This window comes from Dromaius novaehollandiae, chromosome 5, assembly GCF_036370855.1.
Source record: "Dromaius novaehollandiae isolate bDroNov1 chromosome 5, bDroNov1.hap1, whole genome shotgun sequence".
Taxonomy (NCBI): domain Eukaryota; kingdom Metazoa; phylum Chordata; class Aves; order Casuariiformes; family Dromaiidae; genus Dromaius; species Dromaius novaehollandiae.
Window position 1 is genome coordinate 36,058,355 of NC_088102.1, and position 25,585 is coordinate 36,083,939.

The 25,585-nt window shown below is 34.4% G+C and overlaps 1 protein-coding gene across 2 annotated transcripts in view; it reads right to left on the reverse strand.

The window, feature by feature from the left end:
- Positions 1-2,023: 2,023 nt before the first annotated feature.
- The window catches only part of FMN1 (formin 1), a 147,144-nt gene continuing 123,582 nt past the window's right edge, over positions 2,024-25,585 (reverse strand). Inside the window, exons 14-18 of one of the 2 annotated variants that reach the window (XM_026093934.2) lie at positions 22,575-22,626; positions 18,861-19,010; positions 18,713-18,748; positions 5,436-5,520; positions 2,024-4,310 (exon numbers count right to left, since the gene is read on the reverse strand). In XM_026093934.2, the coding sequence (XP_025949719.1) occupies positions 4,266-4,310; positions 5,436-5,520; positions 18,713-18,748; positions 18,861-19,010; positions 22,575-22,626 (368 nt within the window). In that variant the 3' untranslated portion in view covers positions 2,024-4,265. The remainder of the gene's footprint in view (positions 4,311-5,435; positions 5,521-18,712; positions 18,749-18,860; positions 19,011-22,574; positions 22,627-25,585) is intronic. The other variant, XM_026093935.2, reaches the window with a different exon arrangement.

Here is a 25,585-nt window from a genome sequence, read left to right on the forward strand (position 1 = left end):
TTATTCATTATGATCAAGTTACTTTTTGTGTTTTCTTTTTATTTCCTTTACATTTATATGCAAATAGGTAGGCTTATCTTCCAAAGAAGAATGCCATAGAGAACTCTCCAGACTGCAAATCCTGAAATCCACTAACAGGCACTAACGAATTCCAAAGAAACGAAACAAAACAAAACAAAACAAAACAAAACAAAACAAAGAGATCCATAACAAAATTGAGCAAGATCCAGACAAGGCCAAGAATGAATAAAAACTAGGGTGGATATGATTTTCTAAAATTATAAGCTTAGAGTGGTGCTTAAACACAAATTATGGAGTTGGACTTTCAAAAACACAGCAATGATGTAATGAGATGAATATTTCTAACTTGTTTGAGTATTTCTGCCATTCCTCACCCACACAAGATTAAGGCATTCATTTTTAAGATACTGACCTAAAGCAATGAAGAAATGGCATTACTAAGTAAGTAAATACACAGTCTGTTCTCAGTATTCTTCCACAGGAAAGATGTTTAGTGGTAAGAAAAAAATTGCTATTGATTTACTTGAAAATAGGCAATTTTCCTAATTACTTAGGACACTAAGTATGCTGTGCATCAGACAACAAACCATTTTTTTTCACATTTCATGTAGGAATCAGCTAGACTGATCAGATATATCTTGGCTGTTTAAGCTTGGTTGGAGGAGATTATCCTCAGCAATTCAGAAAGGTTGAAATCCTATATAAACTTTAGCCTTCACAGAACTGCTTAAAATATTCTGTTATTTTTCTCTCTGCTTTCTGAACCTTCCAGCCACTGTACTTTAATTTCTCACATGCACAGAAACTGAAGATCATACAGTTTCTGTTTTGGTGCAAAAAGATTCTAATTTAAATACATAAATACAATATTATTCAACTGATAAATTTATAACTCTACAATAAGTCACACATAGGTTAGTCAAGGCAAATCATCTGTATAGTTTTCATAGATTAATGAAACTTCATGAAAATATAATTCATACTGTTAAATATCTCCAAGGTACTAATAGATGCTTCATTTCAACATCAGTAAGTGACAGTATTGTAAATAAGTTCAAGAGTGGTCCACAGATTATTGAGACTTACGCATCTATATTGAATTTTTCCTAATAATCCAATTTATAAATATGCAATGTATACCATTTTCTCAAGTAGTAAGTACTTCCTGCACAATATACTTTTTTAACAATGCTTTGCTTTACAGACTTTGAAAAGCTTGGCAATAATAACAGAGTTTTTTTTTAAAAAGCTACATCTATTGTGTACTCACAGAAGTAACTTCTGTGTAGTGTGACGGTAATTTAAATGAACTAGCCTGAAAAATGGTAACTGTCCAGCTATGGTTGCTTGGCTTAATTTAGTCCACTGTTTACATTTATTTCCTTGACAGCAATGTAGACATGTGCCAAAGACTTCTCTTCCCTTTCACTTTGTTCTTTCTTTTCCCTTTCTCTCTCCCTTTTCCTCCTCCCCAGATCAGAAACCTCAGGGTAAAGTCAGGCCCTATACCAAATCTAAGCTTAAAACGTAAATCTTAGTGATACTGTATCCCCATATGAGTGCTTGCTGGTGCCCACATACTATAGCTGCAGCATCTAAATATTTCATAATTAAACAGCTGACATATTTTAGCTGTTAATATCACTTCTCTAATAATTTAATTAAGGTCAGCAGGTCTACCATTATTTAACAGCTGCAGGACACTTGTAAGTACCAGTTGGGTATAAGTGTGATATTTAGCTGATCCAATACTCTTCAAATCCTGAGTAAGAGAATGAATCAAATGCTCTAGGTGATTTTTTTTTCTATTTCAGTAGAAGATTTAAGTCATGGGTGAAACTAATCAGAATCTCACTCTTGAGGAGAAAATCATTTGAATTGGAGGTGAGGGAGAAACACTGTCTCTAGGCTACCTGAGTTTCTGAGACTGCTGAAAAATACACTAAGTTCTCAAAATTGAAAATTGATATTCTGGAAAAGAATTATAAGTCTGATCAATCAATGCTTTACATCAATAATTTTAATTGTAATCCCTTTTTGTGTACATTATTCAACACTTCTAAATGAAAAGTCAATTGGAACTGAAAAATGAAACTTTGTATTAAGAAATTTTGAAACAGGATATATCAAAATTTTAAAGCCTTTTTCACATAATATACTTTTCACGAGAATTTTCAAGACCAATCCTTTCTCACAAACAGTACTAGTTTTGTTGACTGATTTTTCAAGTAAGAACAGTTCATTGAAAAATTCCCAATCAACTCAAATGGCAATATACACTATCTTCATAGTAGGTAGAAAACCATATGAAAGCTCTACTTAAAGACTCATCGGAACTGTCTTGCTTACTTTTATTCTTTGGCTTGTATAAGCATTATTGCTCCTGTTGTTTATCACTAACAATGTTAGAAATAAATGTACTTTACACATTTGTTGGAAGACTGAAAGCTTAGATCTTTGGAATTTACTTTTCTTCAATGGGAATACCTAGCAAACTTTTTTCCCCACAAATATCCTCATTAATCATGAAAAACAAAAATGAAACTACAAGTTAGTTTATATTTGCTGGTCTGCTATTGACTGCTTTCATATGAACTATGCTTACAAATCTCAAATGTTTCTGTAGCAGTTAGAAACTCTAAAACGTACAGGGCAAACCTGATTCCCTTATTTTTATTTATGCAGGAATGACAGAAATAACTATGTAAGAAACCTGCAACATATGAAATCTTCAAGTTACATTCACGAATGGGGTCTCCAAACTGTGGTTTTCTTTAATAAGCATACATTTCTAGTGCCGACTTTACCCTACGTCTTATCACAGATTCTCTAATTTGCTATATGGATAACCCATAACGTTACTTTCATGTATATTCTTTCCATCTACTAAAGCAAAGGATTAATGCCTTCTCCCCATTATATTTTTGTACTTTTTTGCTTCACCTAACTTCTCTATTGCTCACAAAATTCAGACACCCTTATCATAAGAAAGGGAATTTCTTCCTTATGAACAGCAATCAGAAGCATGTTTTCTCCAGTTTGTTGTTCCTATTTATAGGTCATTACTGTATTTGTATTTGAGTCACTTTTCTGTTTTACCTTAAACTAATTCCTGCTGCAAGACATCTCCTTGCATCTGAATCCTTAAAATGCAGTCAAAATCTTCAAGTAACAGTGGATATTCTCTAGGCTTTTTCAGGATCTAAATGTTACTTTACACGCAATGGTTATAATGTTCCAAGATGACAGCAAGATTCTCTTATTTCTTCCTTGACACTTAATTCATACAAAACCAGGGAGACAAGAGTGGGCTGCAAAATATGTTCTAGAGTGAGATATTCAGTTTAAAAGAAAGCTGTCAATAGACTTGAAAGCCCGAGATGTAATGGTCAACGTATGACTTTAGGGAGATACATTATTGTATTTTAGTTCAATGAAAAATGACTAATAAATACATTATTTTATGGAGGTCATAGTTTCAATACACACTGAAATAAAAATATATATTTTTATCATTTTTCCTTTGGAGTTCAGAATGTAGGAGATGTTAGGTCAAAACCATGAAAGTAATGAACCAGTTATGCCTTCAATCATACAACTATAGAATTTGAAGCTATTTCTTTCATGTGCAAAATATCGTTTCCATTTCAATGTATGACATAAGCTGAGGCTTCTACAAAAATACTTATAGTAAAATACAGAATAAATCTATTATTAGATGTAATCAGTTTTAGAAAGATGCATCCAATACTTAGACACTATAAAATTATTTAGCATCAATCTATTTTACCTCAGTTACTACTGAAGTAACAAAAAAATATGGTGTAATAGTCTCTTGTGAGCTGAATGACATATTTCCTATAATCTACACAAAGTCTCTGTAAATAACCTACAGGTTGTTAGTCATTGCTTAACTCAGCATCAAGATAATAGCTCTTCCATATTAATGCATTATGCATAGAGTACTTCAAATAACCATTAAAAATAGATACATTTTAAGCAATGTAAGGAAGAGTTACAGAAAATCATTCTAGAGTTAGCATGTAAACAAATTCTAAGAGAACTCTCTCTACTTATTGTACAAACCCCTTCGAAGGAACTGAAAACTCATTAGTGGATTGTCTTGGAACAGATCAGCAAAGCAGAATTCAACATCTAACATAAGGTGCTCCCTTGGGAATGGGCATAGTAAAGCATCATGCAAGGTATTAAGTCACACTCTCATTATTTTCATGCGTCTTCTTTCAGTTGGTGGTCACATTGGCTTCCTTCTGACGTAGTCTTTCTTTCTGTTGTTTAAGAAAAAAAGAGTTTTATTATCATTCTTTTCTCTAACTTGCCATCTGTTCTCAAGCTGCCATAAGCATGTGGTCTAGAATACTGAGAAGTACAAAACTAGTCATACCAGATTAGACTTTTCTTTAATTCCAAAAAATTAACTCCTGAAGCACTCAAGGAAGGATCAGAACCAGTTTATTGCTTATTACAGAGAAATGGAGTTTGCTTTAGCTACACTGTGCCTTTACTAACTAATACTGTGCCTTTAAAAACACCCAGATTAGCAACAAGCTCTGTGAAGACTAACTAGATAAACCTGAATACCTTTCAAATTCATGTGAAACTAGTACCCTCTCTTGTCCAGGATGGCTATGTCCAGTGACACAGAGGCTTTAACTTAGTATTGGCTAATTATGTTGTCTAATGCCCTCTTCTCAAGCAAGTGCTGTCATTTATATCTCTGTCGCCTGTCCTGCAATTGATATGCTCTTCTGGGACTGGAAGTAATACAGTGATTCCTTCATGTACATTTCCTTCCCTTAGTATCTTGTTCCTACAGTCTGAGATGCTGCTCTGACTTATGTATCTTGCCCACAGGCAAAAAATGGTTTTGATCTCCACCCAAAGGGAATGCAGTGTAAATTACTAGTCCTCTTTTTGTCTCCTATCAAAAAACCCTGGGGAAGAGCAAGGAACAACAGGGGAATTTAATCCCTTCTGCCATTACTCAACAGAGCAACCAATTTTTGTAAGGTTTTGAAGAAAACAAGAGACTTGGACATCGGATAAATTTATACAATCAGCCCCAATGTACTAAATAGCATGAAAGAAAGTACAGGAGACTTCAGTGGCACAGGGGAAGAAACCAGAACGGCACCTCTTGTCATATCTTGTTATCTAAACTAGCAGAGCCATGCCTACCCACAACTAAAGTAAGTTTTGAACTTAATTGTTGAATTACTGTAGGCATGAGTTTAAAGATTTTTCCTTGGGAAGAATATTAATCTGCTACGTTCAAACTGATGAAGCATACTACATCACACTTCAACAAGAATGAAAAAACCACCATATTTCTGAATGACCAGAATACTGTAACAAATAACATTCTGAATGTCATGCTGAGAAATACATCATACCAGGCTAGCTGTAGGATTGATTTTCTTTGTTTCAACTTTCTTCTCTGCAGTTAACTTGCTTACTGATTGCTGAGCCACTTTAATTCTGAAACAAAATACACACAGAAGACATTATTAGATTCAAAGAAATTAAAATTGTTCTACCTCTGATTGGTATACACTTCTACCTGCAAGAACCATTTCCACTGCCTTCTTCAGGCACATTAGCTCAAGAAACTGCTAATTACTATTCAAAGGCACTTAATAATGTATTAAAAGTAGGTCAGAATACTTTTTTAACTAAGGTGAAAATCAAATGCAAAAGGGCAGTCTGCCTGTACTGCTCACTGAAAATCTCACCAGGCAAAAGATTTCTCTCATATTGTTCTCCTTGCAGGACCTGTGTTTTTTAAGAATTTCTTTGAAATGAAATGAAAACAGCCGCGGTGAAAGAAGCAAGAGCATACTCCTCTTAAAAATCAAAATCTAGCTGGCTAGATCTTTTCTATATACAGAATAGACTATTTTAGTACATTTTAGGTTGATTTGATTACACTATACTATCTTTCATTATGTCTAATTAGAATTTTTCTGGACATTATATTAACCATTTGCCAGGCTACACATTACACATCCTCCGAAAACCTTGAAATGTCGGTTTTATTTTAATGTTTTCTCCATTCCTTTAGATGGAATTGATTGACGAACCTAAGTGATGTGGGGATGGGAGGAAAGGCAAGTTAGAAGAGGTTCTTACCTAGGAACAGTTAAAATAGTCTTGTGGGCAGCTACAGACCAATCTACTAACGGTACTACTGAGATAAGGGGAAAGAAGAAAATCAATCTGATTCCTCTATTCTTGCCTTTTACTCTTAGGGTCTTGCAGGCAGAACCCTTGTTTCAGTTGGGATTTAACATGGAGAACCCAATCAGAAGTTCAATCAGAAGGAAAAGGAGAAGAGTTTAACAGAAAGGGACTTTGCTTTCTTCTCTTACACACAGAATAGAGGGCAGAAGAAATTATGTCCCAAACATAGCGATAAAAAGGAAGGAAAATTCTTGGCACTCCTAAGATAGGATCTGTCCAGCTATCAGTGCCTTTAAAATGTTGATGCTAAGGACACGTAGTTTATACTACCATATGTGAAATGCAGAGGGAAAGAAGTTGCAAGTGAATTTCTATTAGCAAACGAGCAAAGAAAACTCATCAATCCAATTTTCACTAATGCACACCAAATCAGTCTTTTCCTACAAACAACACATTTCTTGGCACTCTTCAAATGACAAATTCTACTTTCTTCTCTAATTTAATTTTTTCCACTAGTAGAAATAATTGTGCTGTGGCTAGTCAAAAGGTATTTAAAATACCATGTCCAGTTCAAACCACTTTTGACACACTCAATTTTTGAGGAATTCTGGAAGAAAAGCAAAAAGTAATGTGGATTATAGCTTCAATTACTGATATGTGCTTCCTTCCTCACTGTAATACTAGCAGCAAACCAGATTCTGGACATCTTTTTAAAAATATAAAACAGTTTCATAAATTCATTATTGTGCTTATCAGCGTTCAGCACCGGAACCTAACGTTCCTTGTCCAAGCTACGCATTTTTGAAGCTTCTACTGGGTAGTTATTGGTGTTTGTGATTTCTCATTTTTCAGTGCTTAAGAACAGAAGGAAACAGTACACTACTTTTAAGAAATCTTATTTCCACCACTGTTCAGCTACTACAGTGGTTCAAGCTGTAAGTACACCCTCAAATATACAAACATGAAATTATGCTTCTGCACAGTTTTAAAAATACCTGTAGTCTATTTAACACTTCATTAGTTTTCCCCGCATCTACAAGTTTTCTTGCCTATTTTGATCACGATTTCTTTTCAATCACATTCTCTTGGCCCTAGGACTGTTTTCCAAACAGTTTTCAAACATTCAGAGTCCACATTTTCATCTGAAGGGAGTATTCTAGGGATTATGAACTTTTACACTTAAAAAGAACATTGTGCACTTCACTGATTGAGGCCTAGCTTTGATCTGTGTATTTTATTCCATAGTTGCACAATTTCCAGGAAACCTATTAGAATTTTTAAATAAAATGCACAGTTTGGAATACAAAATAACAACATGATTTGAATCATGTGATATGTGGCTCATAAAAATGACAGACTAATTATATATTGCACTTTGCTCTCCTTAGGAGGAAAAAAAAAAATCACTTTGCTAACATGTGCCTGATAAGATTAGCAGGCATTCTCAGAAACATAAGTACATAATTGAAGATGAATGTAACTCTTTCGAATTTTTTAAAGTCAGCTGGCTCTAGTTTTAAGAAAGTGGTCAGCTCAGTAATTACATCACTGTAAAGGTACCTTATAAATAAAAATAGCTCCTTGTTAAACACGGAGAGGATCCTAGAACTGGCTATTGTGTTCTTGAAATGAGAAAAATGAAATAATGTGAAACTATCCGAATTGCAAATCATAAAACATTCTGGCTAAGGACAACAGAAGTCTAATCTTCATATTACTTTCCGTTATTTCACCTTCATGAAAAAAACCCTCTAGAAATGAAAATGTAATTTTAATTGTCCATGAAAAGTTATGATAGCCTTCCACCAAAACTTATAAACACACACAATATTCTTCACCCTCATGCAGGCAGATTATGCACCCATTTGACTGAGTCTATTACTGAAACAGACAAGTAAAATCAACAGAGACACACACTTTATGAATAAAAGAACAATTAACTAGTGACTAGACAAACTTAGCTAATTCAACTAAGGTATGCCTCTTTTCTGCTCATTGTCTTTTTTCTACCACTTTTGCTTAGTACAAATAGAAGTGATGTTGCCATTTGTGCAAATCAAATACTATCATAACTTTGTCTGAAAAACTTTTCAGTAAAATACTAAAATTAGAAGGCCTAGAGATGAATATAATATAGAAAGAGCAAAACTACAAAAAAGCACATTTGAAATAACAGAACTAAATTCCTTATTATTTTCTGCCATTCTCTTAGACCCATACATTGTCACTAACCAACCCGCAGATATAACACACAATATACTATTATTTTTAATTAACTTCAAATAAACTATTAAATGTGATATAAAGGTCTTTAAGGTAAAGCTTATGAGAATTTATATAGACTTAAATTGTTGAACTTCTTCCTACAAAAGCATAAACCTCCTTGGCTATTGTTAATTGTTCAGCAATTACTTACTCAAAGTCTATTTATAGTAAAACAAAAGCTAAGTGACAGAATGTTAAAATGTAAATTAAACAAATGCATCATTCTTTAAAATTTCCCTTCTTCCTGAGAGTAACTGCAGTTATACTAGATACTAATGAAGATGGCCAATTTTAATATTGTGTACTTTATAGAAATCAGGTGAAAAGGAAAAGAATTTTTCTGAGACTATGAGAAATGCACTGAAGTCTTGTGTTGAGTATAATAGCCAACAAAAGAGCTTAAGAAGAATTCAAAAACATTACTAAAACATTTACCTTAGATTTACTAGACTAACTAGTGTATGAATAGGTGCTGAGTTTTGCAAAATAAGGGCTTAAAATGCTTACTCTATCTTGCTTGAGCTCATTTGTTAGATGAATATTAAAGGAGACACCAACTGTAAGTTGCCGAGTCTTACCTAGTAAAAGGGCTTCTTAGGGAGGCAGAGAAATCATTCAGATAGTAAAATGACCAGATGGTTAAGAGAACAGGGACTGATTAGGTCTTAGATTTAGAGAAGTTCAATTCATATTCACATTTAGCGTGACAGGAGTAGCCTCTTCAAGAGCCTGATCCTGGAATGAACAGTAGCAGAATCCAGCCCTGAGTTTCCCAATTCGCAACGTGCAGGCATAGGCTGAACAATATGAACCAAGCATCCCACCAACTGCACTATCCCCATTTCTTCCGAGTTTTTGCTGTGGCAGCTAATGCATATGGGAGTAGTTCACATGAACTGTTCATTTACAGTGGCATGACCATGAAGGGGAGTTTGGAGACATGCAAAGGAACCGACTCAAGGAAAAGATGTTTTTTTTCTTCTTGCATCAGTGTACAATAGCATGGATGGATACACTAGCCTAGCCAACTTTTAGAGAATTTAGGGAAGAGAAATTGGGACTGAAGCTAACAGATGTGAAAGCAAGGAGAAAGAAAGGGGAATAGAAAATTCAACAGAAATAGATGTAAAAGAGAAAGGCAAGAAGGGATAGAAATGAGCAATAAAACACAGAAAAGAAAAGAGTGGCAAGGAAATTAACAGAGCAGTAGAGAGGACAAAAAAGACCAATAAGGACAACAGAGCAGCTGATCACGACACAGAAGGAAGAAAAGGTATGAAGGTGCTGATTTAGAAAACAATGACATGAGACATTCTTCCCCCTTTCTCCAGCATTTAGAAATATTTACAAAAGTTCAAGTAGTTTTTGTTCAGTGTATCTTAATTATAACAAGACTATGGATCCTTCTTAGGCTAATAGCATATGTCAATAATAAAGGTAATAATTTTATCTTCCATAAATAGTTTGGAGACTGTGTAACTCAAGGGACAGAACAGTCTAAGCATGAATAATTACAACATTGAAAAAAAATCTTTTTTCACAGCCAAAACAGCAATGGCTAGACTTTACAGAAAACAGCTGAAGATTTACTTCTGTCAGGGTCATCTCAGTGGAGGCCTCTGCCATGCTTTTTTAAATAAATGCATGGCTTAAAATCTTTTCAGTAGAGGAGGCAATGAAATCATAGATATTTCTCACACACTGTGTTTTGGACAGCATTAATCAGTGAATGACACAGCTCATGTCTACTTTCCACTCCAAGACACTAAGGATTAATATTGTTTGGTGCTTCAGTGTGTTTAGGAGTTAAAAAAAGCAAAGTTCAGGAATGCAGGTTGGTTAAGCCATGAAATCTGACCAGCTGCAACATGGATGTGTTCAAAAGAAACATTACTCTCATTCAGCAGTGAACAAAAGAGGTCAATATACCCTAAGGAATATAGGAGATGTGGCACCAACTGTAACAGCAAGTATTACTGTACATTAACACACAATATGGAAAACAAAATTGAATGAAGTGATCAAAACAAGGAATTTTTAAACAGGAGAAACATGACTTCAGTACTATACATGGATCTCTACTATAATTAATGGGATGACCATTTACTTTTGCCTGCCTCTCAGGGGCACGTGTTGACTTCCTCTGTAAATCAGATACAAGTCAGGCCTCTAACATCATATCATACTAATGAAAATACAGTCAATTACTTTTATTTTGTAACTGAAGAAACAGAAACGAAATCTACATATAAGCTTGCACTTTTAAAAAACGTCCTTGACACGCTCATGAAAATACTTTTCGCCCTTACAGTAAAAGATATTGTCAAACCAGGAACTAAACTGATAACCTTATGATCCTTCAAGTCAGACAGAAGAAGGTGTGAGCTGGCGCAGTCTGCACTCTAAAGCCCTTGGTCAGGATAAACAGAAACCCTTCTAGACAAGCTAGTTGCTACTCATGGATGTTCTGGCTCTACTGCTGTGCAGAGATGTGTGCACAGAGACAAAATAATCTGGTTTTCTCTCAACTCTTGATATTCTGGAATATTCTCTTTGATTCTATAGCTCCTTCAATGCAGCTAGTGGGTTATGTGGATATGAAATAGCTTGGGATGGCCCTTCTGTGGCACTTCAGCTTTCCATGGCTCACACAAAGTTCAAACTTTCTCCCACGAAACTGTGCTGGCATAGGAATAATTGTGCAATCCAAATCATCACATGTGGGTAGAAATGATCAAGTCAACATCAACCGTTCAACCTAGAGCCAAACTGCATACCCATCTTGGACCCATATCACAGTAGAACACTGTCTCCCTTTAAGAGACTAAAAATGTCCCCATAGCTCGAATTCCATTGAAGTGTTTCATGCCTGACAGCTCTCAGCCACATGATAATTTCCGTATGCAGCCCATAAACTAATCCTGAAATTTCTGAAAACATTGTGAGCCTGTACAACATAATGGCTAGACTCCAATCTCAAAATTTTAGAAGAAATGCCTGTATATTAACTGGCATGACACTGACAACATACATTTTACTGTATTTGTCACTGACTAAACCAGTACAAATACAGTAAAATGTATGTGGCCAACGCAATTGGTCTCCAAATCTCAAGTGGCTAATAGACTTGTTTTTATTTTTTCAGGATCTACTGACAGCGTGCTGATTATCTGAACAAAATAGATGACAAATTTTAGCTCTGTAGACAGGAGAATAAACCCTAATGTTATGCCTTTATGAAAGCTGGCGCATAAGAACAACCAATAGAAAGAAAAGAGGCTAAACCAGATAATACGAAAAATATACTACAGCTCATCTGAGGCTGGCCAGTAGTAAATATCTAGGAAGCATGTTAGGACAGTCAAAACACACAGTGATAGACCCCAGAATACTTTCTTAGCCAGAAACTCTCTTCATATGTAACAGCACTTCATAGTTTTTTCTTACACAAATTTGTACTGTCATCTTTTTGAAGCAATGTAAACTTATGGCGTCTATGACATTGCAGCAAACTATTCAACAGATTAAGTACACCTACTGTAAAGCAGTGCCATCATATCTGTACCATCCAGCTGCTAGCTTCACTTGATGCTCTTCAATTGTTGGATTAGATGTGTATTAGATGTACATTAGATATGTAACGACTACTTCTGATTCACCATTCGTGCTTGTACAGATCTCTCTGCTTTATGTCTATTCATTCATGCTTGTACAGACCCTTTTCAGTAGGCTCTTCTCCAAGCTGAAGAATTCCATTTTATTTAAACTGTTCCTTAAGCAGAAACTGTTCTGTACCTTATCATTCTTCTTACCTCTTCTAGATCTCCTATGTTCTTCCGGAGAAGAGAACAGAACTACATACGAATTCACTGTAGTTTCATATAAGCATTCAGCAATGTTTTTTGTTTTGTTCTCTAGCCCTTTCTTAGAAACACCTAAAGAGACAAACATTTTTTTCTTCCAAGAGCAAGAGCTTTCATGCAGCACCTTGACAGATCTATTGTATGCTCTCTGGAAACTAGCCAACTCTGTTTTGCCACACAGTCCTGTTATTTGTAATTGCCTCTTCAGTTTGCCCCATAGCTAGAACTTTACCTCAAAAACATGTAAAAATTCTGCCTTTTTTCTCTGCTAACATTGCTAAACAAGCTGGTAAAACTCTTCACTAATTCAAGTACCAGCTACTTCAACGTTACTTTGCTGGTATAGACAAAGGCTACATTGGCCACCCAAAATCTACTCAAAATGCAACTGTAGGAATGCAGAACTCATCCCTTCACTCATATCACCACCTTCTTTTCTCCTTCTCTTCCCTCACTCTATCGCAATTTACTTAAATTCAGTCCAAAAGCTTTTAAATATCAATGAACTATTGGCCTCCAGCCTGGTAATGCCACCAGCTTTTAGGGCTCATTTATCAAATGTTCTTACAAATATACTGCCTTTTCCCCATGCTGCAACTATGTATGCAAGGAACTCCTGGCACAAATCTGTGGTCACTAATGGTCATATTTCAAATCTTTCCTTAAAACTTCACTTACGGTATGATGCTAATTTGCCAGTTGTTAGACCAGTAGCTTATTATCACACTAATTAAACAGTATTTGTCACATTCATCTTTTTGGTTTATATCATACATGTGGCTTGTATGATAACTGGATGACACCCTTTTCTGGAGTGTTTGACTAACGCTCAGTACAGTGCGTTCTATCATAATATAAATAGATTAAAAAGCCTGCAAATCTGGACTCTCACCCTGTTTTTTGTTGTCTTAGAGAACATATACATGGCATACAATACATGCAAATTTAGAGGCCAAGAGGGAAGAAAAACTGGCAAAAGAGAAGAAAAGCTGAGAAAGGATGTGGCTGCCCTCATACTGAGAGGAGACTGCTTAGTATTTTTCCCTTTGAAAGGAAAATATAGAGAGGTGATGCCACAGATTTCCACACTGCTCAAAGATATTTAGCTTAACTATCACTACAAAGTGAGAAGGCCAGCTTCCAAATCTATTGTGAAATACACATGGCAGGAATGATAACATACTACAATGGTCATATAATGCATTAGATTAATCAAATGTCTACTATCTAAACAGCACCAACAAAAATTATGAATGAATTATTTGTACTGTTTAAAGGCTCCAGGCAAGGTTTTAACCATGTGTGGGATACTATAGGAGGTTACAGTGAAACCACAGTGTAACCATATATAAGCCACACATATTATCAAAACCAATACATTTAACTACTTTCCCATGGAAAGCACATTAACATATGCATAATATGCAGATCTATAACTATAACCATTAGTACTAACTTCACTTTTGGTCATAGAGCCACACAGTTTAATGCCAGCATTTTTAATCAGATTCTAGCTGCTGTCTTCAGATATGTGGTAAAACTTAACTGCTTGGATTTTACTCTGGTGCCTTAGGACTTTTGGTATTTTTCTATTTTTTATTTCTTTTTCTGAAGAATAACATAACAGTTCAATTCTGTAGGTCTTGCACAAATTCCGAATTGAGTAATTAACTTCTATTCAAAAAGTCATTGAAGTTTCACCTGGATTAAGTATTTTCTTATTCCAAGTACCTGTACCATGTATCTGCATGCTTATCAGTAACTTCCCCATTCCATTTCATGAAGTTATGTGGGTGTGGACAGAACCACGACAGGTACCATGATTAGATAGAAAGGATGTGAGTTAAAAATGTTGTAAGTGTTCTTGGCACTACAAAAGTGGAAAGCACCACTTTATGTTAAATTTTGCCATTTCTGCAAAATACAGTTGAAGACATTTAATTTTGAAATCAAACTATAAAATAAATCTGATCTTCTAAAACTGATATACCTTCTTGAACCAAAGTTTACTTCTCTGCCTTGCTTACTGTAATATTGAAAATGAAAATTTAATTCATTGCTTCCTCTCCGGCAAGTGTTTCTGTAAGTTTTCATTCATTTGTTATGTGCAAGAGAGCATCACAGATTAGTTTAATTGCGTATTATTTTAAAAAATCCAACTTAAAAATATTAAATATTGAATTAACCAGCACTGCTACGAAGTTTTGCTACTTACAGGTATTTCTTATGATATGTGGTATTACAAATAAGACGTCCTCAAACTTACTCTCTTCACTTGCACAAATAGAGAGCAACCAAAACAACTAATTCTGTATTTAGTAAATGAACACCAAAAATGGAAGAGTTAAGTACAAAGCTAAAGCCAACACCAAATTACTCTTAAAAACAAACTGAGGACTTCTTCATGCCTTTTTTATTTTTAGGATATCTTCCTGTCTACCACCAGCTACTTCCACTGTTACATGCAGACTTTCTGCTTTTCAAAGGTTTTCTTGCCTTTGTGGCAAAGAAGTCAGCATAAAGTTTTTTTCGCAAAAAGATTAAGGTGAGACTATCAACGTGTTTTTTGCCTGAGATGGAATTCAAGAACAAAAAAGGCATTAAGAAAAAAAGAATATGCTTTGTCCTATGCTGAATATGGAGTGTATAATTCTGTTGATTAAATAACAATTACATCTTCTCCAACCAGAGACAAACTTAGGTTCTCTTTTCCTCTTCTGATTTCTGTTTCTCAGCTATAAAATTTTTATCTATGTTCAACCTGAAAGAGATGACTTAATCCAGTACGATGACTACTGTAGCAATCTTATCTTCACAGTGTAAGCAGTGGAAGAAATTAACAGAAATGCTTCCGTTCATATGCAATTACTTCAAAATTAAAGGGTAAGCCCCTTAGCATGTAATGATAATCTTTGTCAGATTGTTTTTGTGACATACAATCACAGTTTGTGATGAAAATACTCATTGCAAGCTACTGGTATTTTTCCAACATTTATACTTTTTTCCTATATTCAGACTTTGCTAGGATAACCTTTAAAATAACACTTTAACAGATTTTCAATATATGCTTTGATAGACATATAGAAAACTATTCATATATATTTAATACATATAAATTTTTGTTAATATACATTTAAGTTGATTCTGAAATCATAGGCATACCCACTCAAAAAAGTAATAGTCCCCAAAAAGAAAATGAGAATGGAATTATATGCAGTATACCATGGGATATGTGCCTCATTACCAGAAAAATCTATCTTTGTTTTACTCTTCAATTCAGTTAGCATCGCAAAATTTTATAAACAGAAGAAAGCAAAAAAACAGTTGATGCACCTGGACACACAGACGTACAAATTAAAAAGGTGCCAAAACCAAAAATGGATCTTTAGGCAGAACAAAATCTCACATGCCTCCAACATGTGGTGAGTATTATGGTGCATTTACACGGAACTATTTGGGAGTAATGAAGAGGTGATCTTCAAAGCAAATTTTATGGTACTGCAGTTGCATTCTGACATTGAAGGAAATACTGCATCTGAAGGCAAACTACCATCATATTTCTATCAGGAACATGGTTTTGAAAATTGTCTTCATATTATCTCTACAGGCATTTATTATATCTATCTACGTTTGTTATCTGTCTCTAACTCTGTCTTGCATTTCTAAATGATGTGCAAATTTTGTCCAGGAAAGAGACAATGATTCTACTATATTTTGCAGGCAGCTAATTTATTTTCATGGTAGGTTAAGCATAGGGCAGCCCAGTTAAAGTGTTTCCTTTACTTTAAGAAAAAGTCTCATAGAAATCTAATTAGATTTCTACAGTTTTGTTACATTTAGAAGCCAAGTAGTTTTTAGACAAAACAAGATCTTGCAGCTGAGGTTGTCATTCAGTTAAAGGTGGTACTGGCCTCCTTCTTCCTGAAATTCAGAGATTTTTTAAGTTGTCTGTTATACAATCCAAAGTAGTTTTTTTGTAAAACATTTTAATTTCAGAATCTTAGATCTCTTTTTGCTAGTCTTGCCACTACTGATTTTTAGCTAATATATTTTAATGACACATTTGGATTGGCACATCAATAGTAATTCTGTGTATTGTAATTACATACTGAACTTTCTGAGCCATTTTTGATGAGAGACAGAATATAATCCAATATTAACATTTTCATGTAAATCTAAACAATGAAATCCATAGTTAGGTATGTACATGACTAGCCTAATTCAGAGACATTTTGTGCTAAGTTCCTGCAGCTCCTCCTGAGCTTTGAAGGGCAGACCGATCTGTAGGCCAAGTTTGAAAATACTGGCCCACACTGCCAATTCTTCCTTCAACAAATGGTTGATGATAAACAATTTTTTCTTTTAATTACAATCTCTAAAAATGCAAAACAAATAGTGCATCCAATTAATTAGCTTTACCCAGCTATGGAAGACAGCTGTCCATTCCTGTCATACTAAGGTTTTTAGTTACCAATGAGCACATACAATGACTCTTAGCTTTCTCTCAAACTCTCTTGGACAGCAGGTAGTCAACTGCTAGTCTCGCACTTTGTAAAACAGAATCCTTAAAGGGTCATGACTTTACAAGAAATTTTCAGATGATGAAAATATATTTTCCATCATTTTAATTTAGTTGTTTCATGATGTTCTTCTTTTCAGCAGCACATTTCAGAACATTTTAGGATGATGAAAACAGTTCTTCTGTCATTCTAATTTAGTTATTACACAAGGCTCCTCATTTCAGCAGCTCATTGTCTTGATGAAACACCCAGATTTCAAATGTAAAGGACAATGAATTGTCCTTTCAAGATTAATGAAACTGTGAAAATAATTTGAAGTGAACTCTGAAAAACAGTCTATATAGTCCAGAAAATGTCAGTACCTTGAAGAAACGTAGTAACTGGTGTTCTGCATTCTACTGGTATTGCTTTACATTTATGAATAGGATTAAATACATTTAAAGAAACTAATCAAATATTTGCACTATATTTTTATTTTTACATTCTAGATATAGATTTATTAAACCATGAGAAATTCTCACCTCACCCTTCTGTGCAACAAATCACAGAAAACAGCAGTTTACTTACAGAAAAGATTTCTTGAATATATTAACAAAACTTTTCAAAGTTTCTTGATACGAGTCTCGATGCAGTGTTAAAACCTTTACATGGCAGTTAAAATCAGTTTCTTTGAAGGAATCATTGTATGCCATCAGCAAGGCGGTAATTACATAAATTAAAAAGGAATGGATATATGGTCTAGATTTTCTCTTGAATATTAATTTGTAGTCCTCAGAACTGTATGGAATGAAAATGGTAAATTATGAATCAGCAGAAAATATTTTCCTGAGCTGATCCTTGAGCATGATTATATCAATCTGCTCAATGACTATTTATTTTAGTTTTTAATCCATAATATGTTGAGCAAGGCACAAAGAAAATAAAAGATTCTCTGTAAATGTTCACAGTTGTCAGCTTCTTAAATCAACTTATTCATAATATACACGATGCAAAAAGCTATGACTTTTAACTGTTTAAAACCTGTAAATCTTTAAAACAACATTCATAAGGTTGACAATTTCAAAATTTATACTCTCTACATCTGGTCCTCTAAAAGTGTGCTTTTACACCAATCTAAAATTTCCATCAAGAGCAAAAAGGAGAATATAAGTGTGAGTGAGTCTACTTCTTCTGCTGATATCTTTCAAGAAGTTTTTTGTTAAGCCCATGTCAATTTGGAATATGCAACTGGATTTATATTTCATGCTGAAAGTGATTAATCCATTTTTTTCCAAAGCATGACGACATTACCACCCATTTTGTCTTTTCAAACAGAGTGAGATACGGTAAGCATGCTGTGCTTGTAATGGAATTGTTTTCTCTTTGTAAAAGATTTTTAGCTTCTTCAAAAAAAATCGAGCAAATAATTGAAGGTTTTATATTTTATTTTTTTACTCAAACTAATAAAATCAGGGGAGTGTGGTGAGATCTAGCGGCACGTAGTTTGATGTCCTCAGCAGGATATCAAAAGTCAGAAGCACTGCTGTAAATTCAGTGTGGGGCTTCGACACTGTGCTAAGTGTGGCCTGAATCTCTGGGGCTTCCCTTTGATGCAAGTGCAGTATATTAACTGGAAAAGCATTCACTTTTATTTGTCTGTACTGTCTGCGACAGCAATATCGCCTCATTTAGGCTAGTTCAACATGAAAATGCACAGAGAAGCAATCTGTTACAAATTAGCACAGCTCCCCTTTCATTTTACTAGCTAGTAATTGGAAGGGGTTACAAAAGTGTAATTTATCAGATTATATGTGTTTATCTTTTTGTGGGGACAGCGTGCCTTTGGTGAATTTTCCTACGTACCCTGAGGGAATAATCTTTCCTTGATGTCCATTAGATCTGAAAGAAAACAATGACGCCTGTGAAATACAGGAGTATAATTTGTTGGGTTTGAGAAGGAACAGTTTCCCAGACATCTAAAATGGTATTAATGACTTTATTAGAACCTTACCTTTCCTTGGAAATGCTTTTGCTCTCGCGCTTCCAAATGGTCTTGAAGTCACTGCAGAACTCATACCACACCGTGAAAACATAGTTTGGTGTGATCTCCTTCTCACCAGGCTTTGGCTTTATCCCAAAGTATCCCACTGTTTCTTCAAAGCTACGGGAGGGAAAAAAACTGTCAACACATAAGCCCACTGGGGAAACAGTTCCCCTGCGGGCTGGTTCCTCACTCAGTAGTCAAGACTGGTAATTACCATAACTTCCCCTTAGCCTTGAAAATCATAGCAGCAATTCCTGCTGAGTGTAGCTAACTTTCCAACAACTAGCTCATTCCCAGGAGGATAACTGTTGGTTATGGATACATGGGACATCACAGGCATATGTCAAACAGGCAAATTGTAAGCATTCAATTTTAATGAGAAAAACTTAATTTACTGCATTTCAAGAAATGCTATATTATATCTATTTCTTTCATTTTACTTTGCAACACTCTGTAAGGATCTTCTTTTGCCACTTATCTTTATTGAAGGACTACAGAAGAGTCATATGCTAAGTCAGGAAAAAAATCACTAGGCTTTGTTAAAGACACCTCTTAAGTAATTAGAAAGAATTCTGTGTAGCAGTGTAAAAACCACAGACAGTGCCCATAGCCAGTTTGTGAAGTTTTTACTGAAAATAAACCATCTCCTCCCAGGTGTGTCAATAAGCAGATAATAGCAATTAATCTTATGAAAATACCTTGCTAATTTGTAAAGCTTTTATTCTATACTGTAGCTACGGAATGGTTATACTGCTGAAGAGTTTCAAAATAGTCTTTTATTACAGAAGATACTTTTGATAACATTTTTACTGACTGTGCACTTTTAACCTTTACGATATTGATTTGTAGAGATAAACTGGAATGATTCATATGACCATAGGTATGTGAAAACTGATCTAAAAAATAAAAAGTTCACTTTTATAAAGGCTGAATCACTTTTCTCTGAAAAGTAGATGCATTGATTTTGTAAGATTTGGTGATACTAAAAATAATACAGTAACTTGAAAGGAAAGGAAACAGCATATTTCAATATAATTATTTTTTTTCTTGAAATATCCACTCTATCTAGGCAAAAGAAAATTACATTCTCCTTTACAGCTGTCAATAGGTCCTAAATCAGAACACAGGAAGCATAAATCCTGAAAATAAAATAAGAGGTGTTTTAAAGAACTGTACGCAGTCTCCAAATTATGCAACAGATGTTGCCTGAGCAACAGATTTGGCTTGAACAAGTACTTCTTTCTTTACTGGTATATGCATTTGCATAGTACACATTTTATGTTTTCATACGGAAATGTCCAGGTTAGGGAGAAGGATTTTTGCCTTAAACGGAGACTCAAGGTTTTTGTTAGGCTTGAAGAACACAAAGCAGCCAACCAAAACCACAGGATTTATCCTGGCAAGATAAAAGCATATACACAGAGTAAAGCAACTCAGAATTTAGCTGGACTAGCCAGTATGCTCCAAATTTTTTGTGAAACTTTAAAGTTGGATAGAGCTTCTAGGTCATCCTGGAGAATACCATATATTGTTGACATTTAAAATCATTTAAAATAACGTATTAATACAATAAAGTTATTGAAATCTTCATATATGATAACCTTTTACATTTATTGCATATTGTTTGTATGACACTTTTTTAATTAAAAAGAAGAAAAATCAAGAAAACTGTTCCAGATGCTTCGAGGTAGTTACTGTTGGAACCATGTAACTATATTTCAGGTTAATTGGTGATTCATGGTAAATGAATCACAAAGACGTAACTACTGCACAAATAAATAGGAATAAGCCCATAACAGAGTTGAAGGGTTTTAACTCTGTCCTGTAGTGACACCACAAGGAGAAAATAAATAAATTAATTAATAAATTAATTAATAAATAATGTGGCTTTAGTGTAATGCATTCTGGGATTTCAAACACATAATATATTAGAATGTCTAAAAATACAGAAATGCCATTGTATGGTTAAAACAGTTTATTCCTACTAGGCAGAGTTAAGGTGAATTTCAGTCCCATAACATGCATTTGGGCAAAATATCCCTCAGCTGTTCATACCCTTGATTAGGATAGCTGAGCCAGGAATATTAGGACAAGAAACTTTCTTCTCAAGTTTGCTTCATAAAGCAGCAGACCGGGTGAAGTCATGCACGCTTCTTCCTTACTCAGCCCTTCTCCATCCCAAATCTCAGGAAGTATAGCTGAGACGCTTGTCTCAGCATGACTTTCAAAACCAACAGATCTTTTCAGCAGTAATTTAAAATACTGAACATGTAGTTAGCAATTGAAAAACCCAAAGTCTGTATCAGACAACTAATTTCTTAAGTCAGCTGCAAATTATGTTCAGTGTGCCTGCACACCCTGGTGAGTCTACTTCAGAAAGGCTGCAAAGCAGGTAGAATGTGAAAGTGAACGTGCCACAGAAGGTAGGTTTGTAGGTAGTTAGGTAGGAAGCCAGCCAGCCAGCCAATCTGGACAGATGAAATTAAGGGGGAAAGCCCCAACTGACCTGTTAGTCAGTAGTTCAGCCAATTTAGGCACCAGCTGCAGCAGATGGAAACAGTCCACCCGAGACTCGGACTGCATTTGGGAAGTTCCTATCTTTTTTTGACCACCTAAGGAGGCATAGCTGTCTCAGTTAGGTGTACTGACTCTGGGCCAAATCTCACAAGTCAGACAAAAATCTAAATTATCACAGATATGCCTTTAGTGACAGTGAAGAAAAAATATTGATAAGCTTTTAAAAAGAATTTAATCTATGACCAATATACACTATGATGCATTAATCACAATTCTACATTTATTGCATGGCATCACAACAGAGTTGAGATAAACAGAAAAGTACTTTTTCTAATTTTGAGATGACAAAACAATGTTATCTATTATTCTTTTTATAGGTGCTCTTCAAAAAATGCAAGAAAAGTTCTGTTTTGCAAACTTATTACAAAATCTTTTAAAATATGCTACATTTTATATAAATAGAGCAAAAAATCCTGGAAAGCACAAGAAAATATAAATGAAAGTCACTTTCAAAGAAAATACTGTGATTTTTATTTTTCACACACAAAGAATACTTTTGTCGTAGCTTTACAATAAAGCATCTAAAAGCTGTGACAATTAAAATTACCTCAACCAAATTATAGCAGTTTCATAGCTAACATAAGCAAGGTTAAAGGCAGATCCTCTAACCTCGCAGAAATATAACTTGGTGAACAATATTTATTAGAAATAGTAACTTATGTCATTTATAATCTGTCTAGAAACCATCAGCTTATCTCACTTCTTCCCCTAGTGTGCCTCCTCTGGCATAAGTAAGGCATAGCTGTTCAGACAATTAAAGATTAGAATTTCACTGGTTTCTTAGTGTACATTCAATAGCCTAAATGGTGAAAAGGTGCAGTGACAGTGGAATATATTTTTACTACGCTAAGTAGTTAATCAGTTATTGCAATATTCTTTAAGACTAGTATCCAATTCAATGTGGACAGTAATCAAACCTCAAACACAGTAGATCAGCTAAAAACTCCATTAAACTTTTTCCTGGAAGACTACATAAGAAATTGTCAGGAAGCGTGGTATTTCTTCTTTGAAGTGCAGATGCTTTTTCCTGTTTAACATAATTCCTAACATCAATAACATCTTTGACTAAAATAAACTGTTAGAAAACACTAGCAAAAAACTTACCATTTTTGTGCATTTTCCAAACTGCTCTCTTCTTTTTTATGTTCTTCTTTAGCTGCCAATGAAAAACATTCCCAAGATATGAATTATTGCCTTAATGTTTTAGAGATCACGCAGATTACACATTTATTGCATTCAAAATTTGATAGGTTGTGTACAAGGTATAATAAAGTGATAAACATTTCATTATTTTCAATTATTAATTCTTGTATATAGTAGCTAAATGAATGCTCCTAATGTACCAATGAAGTGTATCAGATTTGAAAAGTCATTTTAAACCCATCACTACAATATGCAGTAGTAGACATTAATCAGAATAAAAAGCAAATAATCAAACTTGAATTTCCAATTTAAAAACAGAACACTAACTTGTCTATGTTTCTTTATTGTTGCAGACCAAAACTTACAAATTTAAACCTGTTTTTGCAATGCAAATAATTGGAAATTGCTGAACAGGTATCAAACATACTTAACACCAACTGTTCCATATAGCTATCGTATTCAGGAAGTTGGAAAGTGAAAACACATGTACCAAGTTTTAAATGTATGGTATGTACATGATTTCTTGAAAAAGCAGCCAAGTGTTTGAAATATGGTTAGTGAATCTGAGCACCTCTGTTATTGAATACTCACACGAACTATTTAAAAAGATTTGATTTTCAAAGGATGGGTACTCTGCACTTCTGAAAATGTTTCCTGAGCTGGATACTCAAGCACTACAGCTTTCAAAACCATTAGTTACTTCACAAAATGTTGATCAATCTTCTTAATTCCAAATAAAAATTCCATAAAAAAATCTGCAGCAGAATACCACATATGTAAAAAAAAAAAAAAAAAAAAAAAAGGAAAGTGGAAAAGTTATTCCTATTCCACAAAGGAACAATTTTGTAAGTGCAAACATTAATATAGACAGAATTCAGATTCTGTGATGATACAAAGATAAGGAACGGTATCTTTATGCTGCTCAGTGTACAGCAGTGCTTACACTGGTTGAAATATAGTTATAGTTATAAACTTCAGTTCACAGACAAGGCCACTGAGAAAGCGATATCTACACAGAGGTTTGTGCTAAGGTAGTTAAAATCATTTAAAAACTGGCTTACTTCAGAATGTTGCTGTATGCTAACAAAACAGAAATTAATTTCAACTCATACTTATATTGGGCAAATGCATTGGAGGCACTTACTCAGATTATTTCAGTATGGAAAAGCAAGGAGCAATGTTGTGAGCCCTGCGCAAGCAAAACAATGAATTCTATACCATTGAATTCTCAGCATCAAATCTTGGTGGCAAGACAGCTACAAATGAAGTAGGGCAGCTTTGATTTATTATTTTTGTTTCAGGATCCTGAGAAATTCAGCTGGCTAAAGTTAATCTGTTATACTTAATTCACACTATGGTAATGATTTCCACAGCTCTTACATTTTTATATCATTAGAAGTTGAAAATGTCACTCAGAATTCTGATAGTTCATCGTGACACAGAATTAACTACATATGGAAAAGCACAGAGGGTTAAAAGCTGAACTAGATATAAAATTTTACAGTTTATGATTACATTAATAATTGCTTTCCAGTTTTTAAGGAGATCAAAAACTGTTACAACAGAAATAGAAGTCCTTGATACAACTATACCTAAACAAGAACACAGTAACTAATATAGACAACATAGTTATAGCTTTATAGCTAGGTGATAAAACCTGACTTACTGTTTTTTAATCTTGTAAGAACAGAATAAGGGAAGGCAGAGGAAAAGAATTTTAATTTGTTTTAGAAAGTGGAAAAAATGTATGACTGTTAGGAAGGAACATGCTAAGTTTACATTAATAGAACAGTGTGTGTGTGTGTGTGTGTGTGTGTGTGTGTGTGTGTGTGTGTGTGTGTGTGAACATAATGGAAAAAAGAAGCAAGAAAATAACTGTATTATATGACAACCAGGTTTTTCTGTATTTTAACTATAAACATTTCTACCCAAGAATTATTTAAAAGCATTTCTGTGAAATTAAGATGTTGAGACTTGTTAAGAGAACAAAAGAACAACTCCATGCAACAAATTCCAGCTAAATAGGAGTTACAAATACTACATAACATGTGTAACAAGAAACCAGAGCAATCTGCTAGTCTTCTATATAATTTCTAAGTACTGAGTATTTATAATATTTCACTTATTTATAATATCCTGCTCTTCCTTCCCTGTTCCCCCCCCTGCAATAACTAACACTCTCAATACTATCAGTAAAGGTTTCCATGAAACACTTTTTAGTCCATAATATTTTTTCTGTAACACATTTATACTGTTTCTTCAAATATTCTGTGATTTTAAAGACTTATTTACTGGAAATGGTTGGAAAGAGTGGCAGTTTCTCAATTTTCAACTAAATCTGTCACTTAGAATGTAAAGGAGAAAAAGATTATATTTTCCTCAACAGATTCCTCAATGAAGCCCCATAGTCAACATATCAAGCCTCATATTAATTCAGGAAATTATTGAGGGCAATTAAAATGAACTGCATAAATCAAAAAATATCTTTCTTTTTACTTCTCTGGCAACACTCCATTTAGTCTCAAAGGATTTCTTTTTTGCTAAAGTGGGATCATAAAATTCTTTCCTCCTTACACTACATACTTGATTGCAGTTTCCTCAGTTTCCTTAATTTAAGAACGTAATAACAGCCATATTAGATCTGCACAAGGATCCATCTAGCCCAATATCCTGCCTGTGGCAGAGCCTAAAGCAGGTGCTCAGGAAGAATAAAAGAACAGGGCAAGCATACTATCCTTTTCCTCCGTGTTCTCTGTCTCCACGGTTTTACAGTTCAGAGACTTCCTGCACTGGACACTGGATGCCATTTCTATGTAATTCTCAATGGATTCTCTTCCATGAACTTGTCCAGTCTCTCCTTAAACAATCTCATTTTGTTTGTTTTGCAATAGCCTCCTAATACTTTCTTTCACTATTTCTTGTATTGCATAAAAGGATGACTGAAGTGAATAATGAAATACAGTGACTCTTGA